This window comes from Zalophus californianus, chromosome 1, assembly GCF_009762305.2.
Source record: "Zalophus californianus isolate mZalCal1 chromosome 1, mZalCal1.pri.v2, whole genome shotgun sequence".
In the NCBI taxonomy this organism is placed as follows: Eukaryota; Metazoa; Chordata; class Mammalia; order Carnivora; family Otariidae; genus Zalophus; species Zalophus californianus.
In genome coordinates, this window is record NC_045595.1 from 71811354 (window position 1) to 71827100 (window position 15747).

Genomic DNA, 15747 nt, shown 5'->3' on the forward strand with positions numbered 1-15747 from the left:
AAATGAAGTCAACACAGCTAGAACCTGGTACAGCTGGGGGAGGGAACCTTGGCTGTGTGTCTTAAAAGCCCAGTGAAAAAGCTGCCTTTTCTTGGGTTGGAATAAGCCTCCCAAACAATCAAAATGTTTTTCAGTAGACTCTTAATGCTTAGGCAAATTCACTGTCATTAAAGGATTAAAGAAATAGCTTCTTTCATCCTCCACACTCCAAGTGAAAACATTAAAGCAGAAAATAGATGCCTGCTGTATTTCATTGTGATCGAGGTATATGCAATTCTTAGACGAAAAATTCTCCATTTGCCTGTATATAAGGTTATTTAAAAGCAACACACTGCTTTCAGGCTTTGTCTTCCTATTAATTATATCCATGTCCAATCCAGAGAACCCTTACAAGCTCCTCTGATGTTGTGGGGCAATATAAAGTTCTGACTTCTGCCCTGCCTCACACCCCACACCCAACCCCTCCGAGGCTTGAAAATTACAGGTCATTAACATTTAACAACTTTGAGAGCTGTTGACTGTTACCTGAGACCTGAGGCTAAGACCACTTTGAAGGTGCTGTCTGGGTGGATTTGTACACCGCTGCCTATCTGTATCTCCCCCAGGCCTGCGCAGGCTTCGGGTCCTTCACTCTCAGAGCAGCCCGCAGTGATGAGGTCAGCTCTAGCAGATCTTCCTCACTTCTTTGGCATTTTCTGGCTGTATTGCCAAATTAACACCCTGCTCTGCATTTTCTTACTCTGTGTGTGTGTTTGTGTGCATGTATGTGTTTCTGTGTGTATATCTTCTATCCCCAGCAATATCATAAGCATCTATGATGAAAGACTGTCTTATACATCTCCTGTTTCTCCTTGAGACCACATAGTAGATATGCTCCTTGGCATGCAGTAGGTGTTCAGTAAATATTTGATCCCTGAAATTCAGAAGGTGGCCTGAGTCAACATATCCTGTAACTGCCTTCTCTCAAGCTGGAGTGAAGGATAGGAACATTTAGAATGGAAATTTTATGTAGAATTGAACAAATTTTGGATAAGTGATACGTTCACATGGTTCAAAGTGAAAGAACATAAAAAACCCTTTGGACCAAAAAAAAAAAAATCTGCCTTCCTCTCTGTTCCTCTTTCATTCTCTGCTTCTTCACAAATAACTAGCCACTTTTTTTAGTTTTGTGGGTCTTCTGGGGTATTTTTCTGGTTTAAACAAATAATTTTAGGGGTGCCTTGGTGGCACAGTTGGTTAGGCATCTGCCTTTGGCTCAGGTCATGATCTCAGGGTCCTGAGATCTTGAGCCCTGCGTCAGGCTCCCTGCTCAGTGGAGAGTCTGCTTCTCCCTCTCCCTCTGCCACTCCTCCTCACTCGTGCTCTCTCTCAAATAAATTAAAAATCTTTAAAAAAGAAACAAATAATTGTAAGTGACTAACAATAAAAATACTCATTTTTCACATTTTGATGCAGAACTTTGCATACTATGTGAAAGTTCTGCACCTTGCTTTTTGTTTTTTACTTCTCTAGAGATTTTTTTTTTCTTACAGAGCAACTCATAGAGCCCTTTCTCGTTATTCTTACACAGCTTAGTGGTGTTAGATTACGTGGGTGTACCGTTATTTACTGAGCCTGTCCCATACTGATGGGCCTTTGGGTTGTTTCCCATCTTCTGCCATTTAACATCCTTCTTCAGTGGCTCGTGGTGGGTACCTCCGCCATTTCCCCCTAGGAGCAGGTGTTTTGGAGGATACGTTCCCAAGCAGGATGTTGTGGGTCACAAGAAAGTACCTTTGTAACTGCGACACGCACTGCCAGATTGCCCTCCTTGGGGCGGGGCGGGGGGGTTGTCACCTTACACTGCCACAAACCTATTCCTCTGTGACCCTGTCAACAGATAGTGTACTCAGACTTTTGGCTTTTTGCCAATCCGATGGGCCAAAGATGGTATCTAAATGTGGCTTGAATTTACATTTAATGAAGACAGTTGAATGTGTTTTCATATGGTTTAAGGACTTCATCTGTTTTTGTGAATGATCAGTGTTCCTGTCTTGCCCCATTTTAATAGTTTGCTGTTTCTTGTTAATCCCTAGGATTTCCATTCCTAATTATAAATAACGTACATTTCCATGACAACAATACTACAATTTTCAGAGTTACAGTAAGATACATAGAATTACATCTGTAATTAATATGAATGCCAACATTTCAAGCATGATGAGGCTTTTGAAACAAGTTGAAAATATTTTTCCTAATTTATTGTTTGGCTTTGTTGGTGGTGGAAGTGGTTTTTTTTTTTTTTTTTAGTTTATTTGTTTGTTTATTTGTTTATTTATTTTTAGTAATCTCTGCACCCAACATGGGGCTTGAACCCATGACCCCGAGATCAGGAGTCACATACTCCTCCATCTGAGCTAGCCGGGCGCCCCTGTTGTAGTGGGTTTTTAAAGTTTTTTCCTGTGCAGAAATTTTTAATTTTTAGGTAATCAAATTTGTTGAGCTTTTCTTTTATGGCTTTTGGATTTTGAGGTGTTGGGCCTTCCCTACCCCAAGGCTACATGTTTTCTTGTGCTTTCTTTTTCTTAATATCTTTGATCGATTTGGGGTCTATGATCTGTGAGATGAATCCAACTTTGTTTTCCAGATGGCTGCCCAGTCATCCCAATACCAGTTATTGAAAAAATTCATCTCCACTAGGTTGAAATGTCATCTTTATCCTATACTAAATTGTTACTGGGATTATATATTCTTCTAGGATGAAATAAGAGCAGTACACTAACAAATGGGGATTAATTGGTTGGTAACTGAGGACTTTCAGTTATGCAGCGGACATTTATTAAGCACCTAATAAATTAGACAATCAGGATGTGCCAGGTCTTGGGGATATAATGATGAGTTTGGAAAAATCTCTTAGGAAGGTAGCTGTACAAAGAATATAATCTCGCTGTAGTGGAATAGGAGCAGCAGGGAGGCTGAGGCAGACAGGGAGATGATTCACACATCAGGAAACAACAGAGTCTTAAGACTCAGCTGAAGTCTGCCAGCATGAGGGGAAGAACGTTCTAGGTAGAGGAGCTAATTTATGCAGAGGCACAGATCCGTAAGAGTCTGTGGCATTTGGGGGGACTCAGTAGCTTCTCATGGCCAATAGAGTAGGACAGGAAACACAGAGCATAGTTAATGGACATTGTCTCTTTTAAGTGAGTGTGGGATTTGGGCATGTAGTGTTTCTGTACCTCCCCCATCCCTTCATCCCTCTAAATAGACAAAGGGGAAAGATTAAGCGAAGGGGTCCCAGATAAATGGAAGCCAGTCCTTAGCTGTGTTCTGCAGGTCGGTTGCTGAGTTTTGACACCTGTTGCTTATTCTAGACGACTCCAAGTTCCCGAAGCCGCAGTCTCACTTTGCTCCCCCATGGAACGCCCAATCCTGCGTCTCCCTGTAGCCAGAGACACCTCGGCGCGGGGGCCCCCGGTGTTGTCACAATCACGCATCACAAGTCGCCTGCAGCTGCCCGAAGAGCCAAGAGTCAGTATCCTGGCCAGCTTCACGAAGTCAGAGAGGTAGGCTTTGCTCTCCTACCAGGTTGAGTGGTCCCTGGGCGCTGAGGGCCGCTACCACTGTGCTGCCACCTTCCCTTCCCTTGTACCATCTTGGCTAAGAGAGATGGCCAGCAGCCAGCCTCCCAGCCATGACAGTGTTGCCTCCTGGTTACAGAAAAAATAATTTGTTTCTGCGTGAGGTGAGGTGAAGTGAGGTGTTTAGGAGACCTGTGAGAGCTTAGAAAGCAGGGAAATCCAGCCTACAGACACATGGGTGCAAGTAGAAGTAGAGTCAATCAAAGTCTCCCCATGGTCATGGCAAAGAAATAGACAGTACACGGTCATGGGTAGCCAGGAAATAATTGAAGTCGTTTTGAAACTCAGGACGTGTGAGACCTTTTTCTGCCTTGCCTCACTCATGAGGTGCCTCCCTTGGTCTTCCTATCACAGACCACTCTCAGCAGAGTGCTGGGGAGTGAAGGAGCACTGTCTTTCGAGTCAGAAGACTCTGTTCTTTGGAAGTAAGTCTTTCAAAGCTTTGAACTGGAGTTTCTGCATCTGTAGACTGGAAATAACCCAGGCCCTCCCTTCCTCTCAAGGGAGATTTGAGGCTTACTGTGATTGTGCATTTGAAAGCCTTTCAGCTGTGAGTGCCTTATGAACCTATGTAGAACTATGCTTTGTTTTTACTTTTGACCCACTGGGAAGTCATCAATTTGGGAATCCTACTTCCTTAGTGTTCATATCATCTTTTGCAACTGTTCCTGGGAATGGACTATATGAAATAAATGGTAGTGGTCTTGGGTGCCTACCTTGTGTTGAGGCTTTTGGCCCTGCAGCTGGCTTGAGGGTGGACCAGCCCATCCTCTGATGGAAGCAGCAGGGCCCTGGCTCGTGGTGAGCAGCACAATGGGCCTCCTAGCGTAGGGTCTTGTTGCTCAAGTCAGCACGCATCTTGTTTTATTTTCTAAATGTCACCAGCCAAGTAGTGCTGGGTCAGCCTGCTATCTTGGTCTGACTCTGGCCCAGGACTGAAAAACTGAAATCTTCTGAATCAAATCTGTAGATGCATTTTTTTTGTTATCAAGTTATTCAGATAATAACTTTTTCCTGATAGATTTACACACACCTGTACTCTGTCTTGCCTAATAAAGAGAAGATACAGAGTCAAATGCTGCCTTTAATATAGTCACCCTGATTTTTTTTTTTTTTTTTTTTAATGGTGTTTCGCTCTGAGCTTAACTTTGACACACTGGATGATATGAGGAATGGTCACGCACTTGTATATATTTTTCAGTTTTCATAGCATCTTAAAAAAAAAACTATTAGAGAAACGCTTCGTGCCCAAAGTGGAACAGAGTAATGGTACCCATCACCCAGTATCAGCAGTTCCAACTTTCTGTTGTTCTTGTTCATCTGTTTTCCCTCTACCACTTTTTCTTTTTTTGCTGGAGTATTTCAAGGAAATCATAAATATTATATCATTTTATGATTGCCAGTAAATGCTTTCATATTTATCTAACAAATAAGGACTTAAAAAAAAAAAAAAACAACTTGACCACAACACTGTCATAGTCGCTTTTTTGTAAACCTCACTGCAGATACTTTTGCAAGTATGTTAGAGATGACAACTTTTAAAAAAAGGAAAAAAAGAAAAAAGGCAGGTTGAAAGTTCATGGTATTGTGAGAATTCTCTTCTGTGATAATGGATCGCTGATAGACTCACTCTTACAAGTGGTGCTAGGAAGCCTGGAGTATATGAAAAAAAGTGGGGGCGCTTGCACTGAATGAGCTGTGGCCTCAGTAAAAGTTGAGGTGACTTAGCTTCATTTTCAGTAGCACATGATGCAATTTAATGCCCAGATCTTTTCTTCCTCCATTTTTTTTTTTAGGATTTTATTTATTTATTTGACATAGAGAGAGACAGTGAAAGCAGGAACACAAGCAGGGGGAGTGGGAGAGGGAGAAGCAGGCTTCCTGCCGAGCAGGGAGCCCGATGCGGGGCTCGATCCCAGGACCGCGGGATCGTGACCTGAGCTGAAGGCGGACGCCCAATGACTGAACCACCCAGGCGCCCTTTTCTTCCTCCATTTTTAAGAAGTTTTTAAAAGAATAAAAGTATGTTCTTGAAGCATATGCATATAAAAATAATTATGTAAAAGTATATAATGAAGTACAAAAGAAGAAAATCAGAAGTACCCATAATCTTACCTCCTTTCAGATAACAATTATGTAAGCTTTCAGTGAATTTACTTCTGGGGTATTTTTTCTGTATGTCACATGTATAGATAAGTAAAACTTACATAGTATGATCTAAACTTTGTCAACAATGACATAAATGCTCCTTTTTTCTTTATCCTATTGTTTTCTCTCCATTTTCCACCCATGGGGGCAATTATTTGAAATTTCCCCAAGAAATTTCATTATGTGGAAAATAGGTAAAATGCCTCCATAGCTATATAGTGATTTGATTTTTGTATTCCTGGGCAATCGTTTATTTCTTCAGGCTGTTGCTTTTGTCTACTGATAATCTTTCTTGCTGAAATCTAATTTTAAGTGAGCTCGTTGAGACATAAGTATAAACATTGGCAGTTGAGAGAATTGTAGGGTGCTGAACACCTCTGAGGGAAGAGTTTAAAGTTCAGATTCTCAGATACCCTGTCCAGCTTCACTCCTGATTGGAGAATGATAGCTGTTTGAAGACATCTGTCATTTTATGATGTGGGCAGATCCACCTTGGGAACAATCTGAGAAAATTTCACTCATACCAGAAAGCTCTGCAGTTTTAAAAGTATATTAATTTCAGAATATAAAGCCTTGGCTTTGGATTCCACTGTATTTATCTATAAAATAACTAGAGGAAAATGGAATAGCATTTTTAACCCAGCTGTATGGGGAAGATAAACTTAGGACCACTGAAGCAATGAGGAAAATTGTCATACACAAGACAGATGTACCTGAATATCTGAAGGGGGGAAAAAAAAGAAAAATAGCCCGGCCAGAGGCAAGAGAATAAATATTAAATGAAATTTCATAGCATGGGTGACGATAATGGGACAGTTTTAAAGATTAAGTGGTTATCACCCAAAATATAAAGAATTGAGATCTCAAAGGTCAGTACCCAAAGTCCTCACTAGAAGTGGTTAGGAGAGATGAATATAGGGAATTTGAAACAACAGGCCTATCCTTGTTAGCAATTCAAGAAATGAAAATTAGGGCTACTTTTTCTATCAAATTATCAGAAATAATTATGGCCCATTATAGGAGGGTGTTAAGAAATACTGGTCTTGCTGCATATTGTCTTTTTGCTACAGCCTGGTGATCTATAATAAGAATTAAACACAAAGCTGTTCATTGCCATTGACCCATGAATTCCCCGTTGAGAACTATATTCTGAGGAACTAGTCTGTGGAATTGGGGTTGGAGGAAGACAGTTAATTTGGGTAAAGCTATTCATACTAATAAAGCAATAGATTCAACACAAAACATCATGGAAATAACTAAAACAATAATTCACATCAGATACTGAATTACTGTGTAGCAGCTTAAGATAAAAGTCATGTGTAAGAGGGGCACCTGGCTGGCTCAGTCGGTAGAGCATGTGACTCTTGATCTGGGTCCTGAGTTCAAGCCACACGTTGGGTGTGGAGCCTACTCAAAAAAAAAAAAAAAAAAAAAAAAGTCACAAGTCAGCACTATGACTACATGAATTGTGTGGGAAATAAGAAAATCAGGATACAGAATAATATGTGCACATTGGACCCTATGTCCCTCTTAATAAAGTCAGAAATTGTTTAAAACTGGTGGTTTCAGAATTTTGGATTCTACTTGTAAACTAAAATTTAGAAGTAGAATTTTGGGAGCAGCATGATGTTGCAACTATTAAAATTTGACCAGCATGGGCATTTTGAAAGCATAGTGACAGTCTGTGGTTACTACCATCTCAGAAAAGCACATTTAATGCCCCCCTCCCCTGCCACCTCCAAGGCATATAATCCCTTAAGAAAGAGCCACTCATTGCACTGAATAAATTTAGTTTTATGAAAAACATACTAAATTTTCCCTGTTATTAATATTTTATCTTGAATTGGAAGAATATTCATCATGGATTGATTCTAGCCTATGAATCTGTGTTTTTTAAACCATCGATCACCACTGACTTTTTTTTTTTTTTTTAATCCTGTCACCATCTTACTCCTTGCTGTCCATCGAATAAAGATTGTACTCTTCAGCATGGCAAGCAAGGCCTTCCATAGTCTGTCCATCTCTATGACCTGCCCTCAGCATGCCTGCTCATCCCCACCATGTACTTACCGCCTCCCTCTTTTGGGAGGTATGTTGCCCAAGTAGAACTTTCTGCCATGATGGAAATACTCTGTCCTGTGCGTTCTTCTCTAGGGGAGCCACCACTTACACGGGGCTAATGAGCTCTTGAAATGTGCTAGTCTGAACTGTACATCTAGATGTACTGTGAATGTAAAATGCACACTAGATTTCAAAATAGTACCAAAAAAGGTAAAATGTTTCATTAGGGATGTTTTAATACTCCTTGCTTGTAGAAATGAAAATATTTTCTAGGTTAGGTGAAATTAAATATATTAAATTTCACTTTACCTGATTCCTTTTTTTTTAACCCTTTTAAGTGTGCCTACTAGAAAATTTAAAATTACGTGCCTCCCATTAGCGGCTAGAGTTGTATTTCTTCGATAGCACTGCCCTCGGTTGTGAGCTTCCTCACTCCGTCCCTCCTCCACCCATTGCACAGGTTCCGAGCCCCTCCTATGTGTCAGACTGGATTTTTTTTTTTAAAGATTTTTTTATTTATTTGAGAGAGAGCGCATGCATGTGCATGAGCACAAGTGGGGAGGGGGGAGGGACAAGCAGACTCCCCACTGAGTGCAGAGCCCAACAGGGGGGCTCCATCCCACTGTTCACGACCTGAGCCGAAGTCAGACACTTAACCGACTGCGCCACCCAGGCACCCAGACTGGATTTTTATGCTAAAAGCCATGTCCTATTCATCTTGGCCCCTTCTAGCCCTAGCACAACTGCTGGGCATGTTGGTTGGACAAACTGATTCGAGGACCCATTTTTCTAGCAGAGTGGTTTAGAAACAGAATGTGGAGGCATTCATGGATTGCTTGGTACCCATACACGGTGGATAGTGACCGGTCAAGCACTGAGTCAGGTAGTCACAGGGTTTCCTCTGACAATGAGAGCACTGGATGGGGGTATTCCTGTCTGGGTGGGTAATGGGAAAGTGATGATGGTGCGAGCCTCCAAATGCGCCACTGGAATTGTTTTATAAATAGGTTCTAAAATATTTTTATAAATCAGTTTGAGCCCTCGGATGTTTGAGAATACGATGGCTGGAAATTATGGCACTTACTTGCATTAACTTTAATGCAAGTGACATTATAGTGATTTATTTAGTGTCATTTAGTGACACTATAATGGGTTTTAACGTGGCTTATGTTTATTTAAATGGGCACAAGTTCAGTGTGGTACAAGTACAATGTGATTTTTATAAAATTCTTGTTTGCTAGGTGCTTTCTGAAAAATACATGTTTGTAGTAGTCTGTGTGTATGCGTACACACCTGCTTACACCCATGAATTGAGTAGAAGAATATAAAGTAGGGAAGTCAAGATGTTTCTTCTTAATTCATTACTGTTTCCCAAAAGTGACCCCTGAAGAAATGATCAGTGTGTCTGCAAGCATGAGAGCCTGAGTATGTTTGTGTACGTGCACAGATTTGTGTGTATGTGTGGGACTATGTGTGGTGGACATGGGTCTTATTTTAACTGTTTTCCTCCTTGGATTAGAGTTGAAAATTCTCTAAAGAGAGTTCCTACTGAAAAAGTTCTCTGAATCCAAATACGGTATAAGCTTGGACATAACAAATATTTGAGAAACAGAACAAACTTGGTAGAGCCCAGGTTCTTGTGTCTTTGACCAAATAATGTTTTATGTGACATTTGAGACTTTAAAAAAAAAAACAACCCAACAGTTAATTCAACTGGGAGACTGTGTCTGGATTCTGTAGCTTGACGAGGGAAAAGGTCATTCATGCTATTGAATTGTAATGGGTATGTGTGAGGCATAAATTTAGTTTTAATTAAGCTTTCAATGGTAATTTATTGACATGTAGGAATTATCCTTTCCTTATACTATTGTTAGCTTGCTTCTAGGCACATATCCTTTTGGAGAGCGAGCTGTGTGTGTTGCATTGGTTTACGTTGGGTGGGTAAACTGTACCGAGGCTGTGTCATTTAATATAGTTTTAAATAAACCTTCCACAGTATAATATATGCCGATATGTGTTTATGTGGTTCCTGCTGTGTGACTATATGTTTTTCCATGTAATTGCATATTTATTTAATACACATACAAGGGAAGGCCCTTTAATGAAAGTGCCATCTTTATAAATAATATCGGCTCAGTATTCTCTCCCTTCAGGATGGTTTGGTTTGATCCTGGTGCACATGGATGAGGTGCATACCTGGTCAGAAACCTTGATTCGTGTACAGCCTTTACTATGGAAGCAGCAACTGTCAAAGATCTTTCCCTAACGAATTTTATTAGCCGATCAATTTTAAGGTAGCGGTCAGTGCTGACGGCATTGAATGTGAGCAATTCCATCACCAGGGAAACCACATTTAGGGGATAAAGTACATTTATCCTTTGTGTGAGCAGAACGATTATTTGGGAAAAAAGAAAAGTCCTGAATTAATTCTTCTGTGCACTTTTTTGGATAAATGATGACAAGTAACCCGTGCATGCATTTTTAGTAGCAATTTGCCATCTTTCAAAATAGGTCTGCTCCAGACTTCAGTTTTCAAAAATTGTAATGTGGAGTATGTGGATAGCAGTTGTCTCCAAATGTTTTAAAAGCAGTAGAGTGTTGTTTGAATAGAAATACTATAGATCCTTACTGTATAAAAACAATGCTTTATGAGTGCAGATTTACTTTAGAAGATAAGAGGGGCATTTATTGATGACGATGAAGCAAGTTGACTTGGAATAGGGAGGATTTACGACCACCGTGGGAATCTTTCATCATCCTCTGATGAGAGTATCCGTGCCATTTAAAACAAACATTTGTGTGGTCCATGGAACACCTTGGAGATCCTCTGTTTTGAGTCATTGGATTTTGGCAGTAATGGCATTTCAGGTGAACACCACCACAAGCAAAATGATGAGATAGTGTCCCCAGTCAACCTCCAACTTGTCTTTCAACCTGCTGCTCTGGGAGAAGGATGTTCGTTCTGGTGTCTCTGCTGGCTCAGGGCAGGACTCGCTGGAATGTCAAAGATGGGGGAGGCTGAAGTCAGAATTAACCACAAAAGACCTAACTGCCTGGTCTCCCAGAAAGTTAGGAGCCTTGTAATGCAAATCCCTCTTTTCTTTCAGTTGATTCTCTCTCTCTCTCTCTTTTTTTTTTTTGCACATGAGCCAGTTCCTTGCAGTAATCTCTTAATACGGATCTCCTACAGGTTCTGTTTCCTCTGGTTGAACCCTGCCTGCTACATCTCTCTTTATCTTAACCTCCTTATGCCTCAGTTTTCCATCTGTAAAATAGGGTCCACCCAATGTGGGGCTCTCACATGACTCTCTTGTCAGGCTCTTTTATTACCTTGTTACATTTGGAAATTAGGCATTTGCTAATTTATTATCTGACACTTGTTGTCCCTCCATAGAGAAGTGTTTTTTTTTTAACCTCTTTATTCCTCAGTGCTTAGGACAGCACCTAGCACATAGTAGGTGCTCAATAAAAATTTGAGTAAATGAATGATTTTCCATGAAGGGAATCCTAGCCATTGGGAAACACTCCTCCACTGATTTGGTTAAAAGCTTTTGGAGAAGAGGGAGTTTCTTGCCCTGTAAGCATATTTTTAGGAGACTCATGGTCCCAGAGCAGAAGCAATGTAGAATTCGGCCCAACTGTATTATGTATTTGTGGAGGCTACCTTCCACTATGCCCCAGACATGCTTGGTTAGTTCTTTTCTTGATCCTTGGTGCACTTTATGTCCACCTACATTTTTAACAAATATCTTTGTTAGAATTATTTTTCTTAACCTCCCCACTAATGTATAAACTCTTTCCCAGAAGGCATGGATTCATTAGCAATAGTGACAGTTACATGGACAATAATATTTCGAACTTACAGGAACCTTACTCTGTGCCCAGTACTGCTGTCAGCTCTACTTGTGTTATACCCTCAAGTCAACCCTGTGAAGTAGATACTATCATTGTCTCTGTTTTACAGATGGGAAACTGAGGCATAAGGAGGTTAAGACAAAGAGAGATGTAGCAGCCAGGGTTCAACCAGAGAAACAGAACCAGTAGGAGATCCATATTAAGAGATTGATTGCAAGGAATTGGCTCACAGGCGAGTATGGGGCCTGTCCAAGCAGGTTCAAGATTGCAGGGCAGACAGGAATCCTCAGACACTGTCTGAAGTGAGGATCTACCCATAAAGTTGCTACTGCGCCAAGGAAGCCTCGGCTCTGCTCTTCAGACCTTTCAGCTGAATCAGGCCCACCCAGGCTTATGTAGGTCATCTTTCTTACTGAAAGTCAACTGCTTATGGGTTTTAATCACATCTACAGAATGCCTCACAGAAACAGATGAGTGTTTGATGGAATCTCTGGGTGCTGTCGTCTTGCCAGTTTCAAGAAAGAGGGGTGATGGTTTGAGTGGTTCATGTTGACCAGCTTCTTGAGTTTTGTGCCGTGTGACTCTGCCATCCTGACCAAAGCTGATCAGACCAGCTGCCGGCCTTATCGTCCAGTCTGGCCATTGGAATTTGAGGTGGACTTACGTGGGAACTCCAGGGCAAAGTTAACCACCCTTTTAGGGCATGAATGGGAAGCACACAGATGTCAAGAGGTAGAGAAACTTTTGCCAACTGAGTGTAAGCAGCTAAGTCACAAACTGGCGACCTCCCAGAGGTTGCCCTGAGAGCTGCCGTGGCATATTGGGGTTCTCCAGAGAAGCAGAACCACTCGGGTTGTGGGGGCATGTAGATGTATGTATATATATTATATATAATACATATATATATATACACAGTGGACGCTTGAACAACATGGGTTTGAACTGCACGGGCCCCCTTATATGTGGATTTTTTCGATAACTAGGGTATAGTATTGTAAACATTTTTATGATTTTAATAACATTTTTTCTCTAGTTTACTTTGTTATAAGAATATGGTATATAATATATAAAGCATACAGAATATGTATTAATTGACTGTTATTGATAAGGTCAACAGTAGTTTATTAGTCATTAAGTTTTAGGGAGTCAAAAGTTACACATGGATTTTCTGCTGTGCAGGGGGTCAGCACGCCTGACCCCTGTGTTGTTCAAAGATCAGCTCTATGTACACAGAGTGAGAGCAGTTTGAGGCACTAGTTCATGTGGTTGTGGAGGCTGGTAAATCCAAGATCTAGAGGATGGGCTGGCAGACTGGAGACCAAAGGAAGAGGCAATGTTGCAGTTCAGATCTGTAGGCCGTCTCCTAGCCGAATGTCCTCTTGCTCAGGGGAGGTTAGTCTTTTTGTTCTATTCAAGTCATCAGCTGGTTTGAGGAGACCCACTCACATTATGGAGGGCAGTCTGCTTTGCTCAAAGTCCACCACAGACCCTCTTACAAAAACACCCAGAACTATGTTTATCCAAATATCTGTGCACCATGGCCCAGCCAAGTGGATACACAAAATTACTCATCACAAGCATCCTAGACTGTCACCCCCTTGTAGTCTTACTGTATGTGTCTGTCCCCTGACACCCCTGAGCCTCTTCCTGGAAAGCTAACAGAGCTTGACTATCGCCAGTCATCCCATGCTCGGTTATTGCTCCCACTGTGGGCCCAATGCCGGGTCTCTGATGTGGGGGATGGAATGCAGCCCTGGCTGTTGTCCAGGCATTGGAGAGTCTAGCTGGTGGGTTAAGCTAATATGAAAATTATTCAGCACTACAACAGTTAATGGCAATAGGAATTCGCCGGAGGTAAGGCCAGTGGGGGCTGGCTTTTCCTTCATATACACCTGCACCCTCTGGGCTCCAAAGCCACCAGGACCCCTGGGAGAGTCACGCCTGGATTCAGCCTCTGGGTAGACTGAATTTATGCCTCACAAACTTTTCCACCTATGATTTAGAATATTGCTGAGCAAGATTTTATATATGTGTGTATACACACACACACACACACAGTGAGGGAAACTCTGTCTCTGTGCGTCTCAGGCTCACAGAAAATTCATGGTTCAGACACTTGTGAAGCTTTGCACTCAAAAGGAAGCTAAGTGGCAGATTATTCTATGTCACAGATGACGTAAAAGGCTTCTGTTTTCACTTTATGTGGCAATTTAATACATGCAGTCTTTCTATAAGTGCTCTACAGCCTTATAGAAAGATAATAATACATTTTGGATATTGAGTGAGTAGACAAAGAGGGAAGTTGGCCAGGTTCTTCCTTTGGTACTCAAGCCCCCTCAGAACTTTTGTGTTTTGTGATCTTATTCTTGGTGATTTCTGTGGAGATGGTTGTTTTTTCCCTAGAGATTCGTTGTAGGAGAAGTAGAAGTAAGGCATTGTGGTTAGTCCCTTCTCCAACCCCCATTAGGTTCTTGCATATTGCAAAGTTTCAGGTTAATTACTGGGGTATCCTTAACTACCCACCTGCCCCCTCTTTTTTTAAAAAACAATTCTTCCTAGTTTTTTTTTAATGATTTTATTTATTTATTTGAGAGAGAGCACAAGCAGAGGGAGGGGCACAGGGAGAGGGAGAAGCAGACTCCCCACTGAGCAGGGAGCCAGCCCATGTGGGGCTCCATCCCAGGACCCTGAGATCATGACCGGAGCCAAAGGTAGATGTTTGACTGACTGAGCCACACAGGTGTCCCCTCTGTTTTTTTTTTTTTTTTTTTTTTTTTAAGATTTTAAAGTAATCTCTGTGCCCAATGTGGGGCTTGAATTTATGACCCTGAGATCAAGAGTCAGATGCTCTTCTGACTGAGCCAGCCAGGAACCCCAACTACCCAACTTCCTTAGCCACCTCTTTGCCCCCGTGTCAAAACCATAATCATTTTTTGTTGCTTTTTTTCTTTTAAATTTTTTTATTGTTAATCACCATACATTACATCATTAATTTTTGATGTAGTGTTCCATGATTCATTGTTTGTTCATAACACGCAGTGCTCCATGCAGAACGTGCCCTCTTCAATACCCATCACCAGGCTAACCCATCCCCCCACCCCCCTCCCCTCTAGAACCCTCAGTTTGTTTTTCAGAGTCCATCATCTCTCATGGTTCGTCTCCCCCTCCAATTTCCCCCCTTCATTCTTCCCCTCCTGCTATCTTCTTTTTTTTTTCCTTAACATATATTGCATTATTTGTTTCAGAAGTACAGATCTGTGATTCAACAGTCTTGCACAATTCACAGTGCTCACCATACCACATACCCTCCCCAATGTCTATCACCCAGACACCCCATCCCTCCCACCCCACCCCCACTCCAGCAACCCTCAGTTTGTTTCCTGAGATTAAGAATTCCTCATATCAGTGAGGTCATATGATACATGTCTTTCTCTGATTGACTTATTTCACTCAGCATAACACCCTCCAGTTCCATCCATGTGATTGGAAATGGAAAGATCTCATTCCTTTTGAAGGCTGCATAATATTCCATTGTTTACATATACCACATCTTCTTTATTCATTCATCTGTCGATGGACATCTTGGCTCTTTCCACAGTTTGGCTATTGTGGACATTGCTGCTATAAACATTGGGGTGCACCCGATGTGTACCGCTTCGGATCCCTACATTTGTATCTTTGGGGTAAATACCCAGTAGTGCAATTGCTGGATCGTATGGTAGCTCTATTTTCAACTTTTTGAGGAACCTCCATACTGTTTTCCAGAGTGGTTGCACCAGCTTGCATTCCCACCAGCAGTGTAGGAGGGTTCCCCTTTCTCCGCATCCCCGCCAACATCTGTCGTTTCCTGACTTGTTAATTTTAGCCATTCTGACTGGTGTGAGGTGGTATCTCATTGAGGTTTTGATTTGGATTTCCCTGATGTCGAGCGATGTTGAGCACTTTTTCATGTGTCTGTTGGCCATTTGGATGTCTTCTTTGGAGAAATGTCTGTTCATGTCTTCTGCCTATTTCTTGATTGGATCATTTGTTCTTTGGGTGTTGAGTTTCATAAATTCTTTAT

General features: G+C 41.5%; 1 protein-coding gene across 5 annotated transcripts in view; it reads left to right on the top strand.

Annotated features, from left to right (window-relative positions):
* OSBPL10 (oxysterol binding protein like 10) overlaps nt 1-15747 on the top strand; it is a 311564-nt gene that overhangs the window by 155274 nt on the left and 140543 nt on the right. For 4 of the 5 annotated variants that reach the window (XM_027585095.2, XM_027585094.2, XM_035728751.1 and 1 more), the window contains one exon: nt 3354-3545. The exons of the other annotated variant lie outside the window; for it this stretch is intronic. In XM_027585095.2, coding sequence (XP_027440896.1) covers nt 3354-3545 — 192 coding nt within the window. The remainder of the gene's footprint in view (nt 1-3353; nt 3546-15747) is intronic. 5 annotated transcript variants of the gene reach the window in all.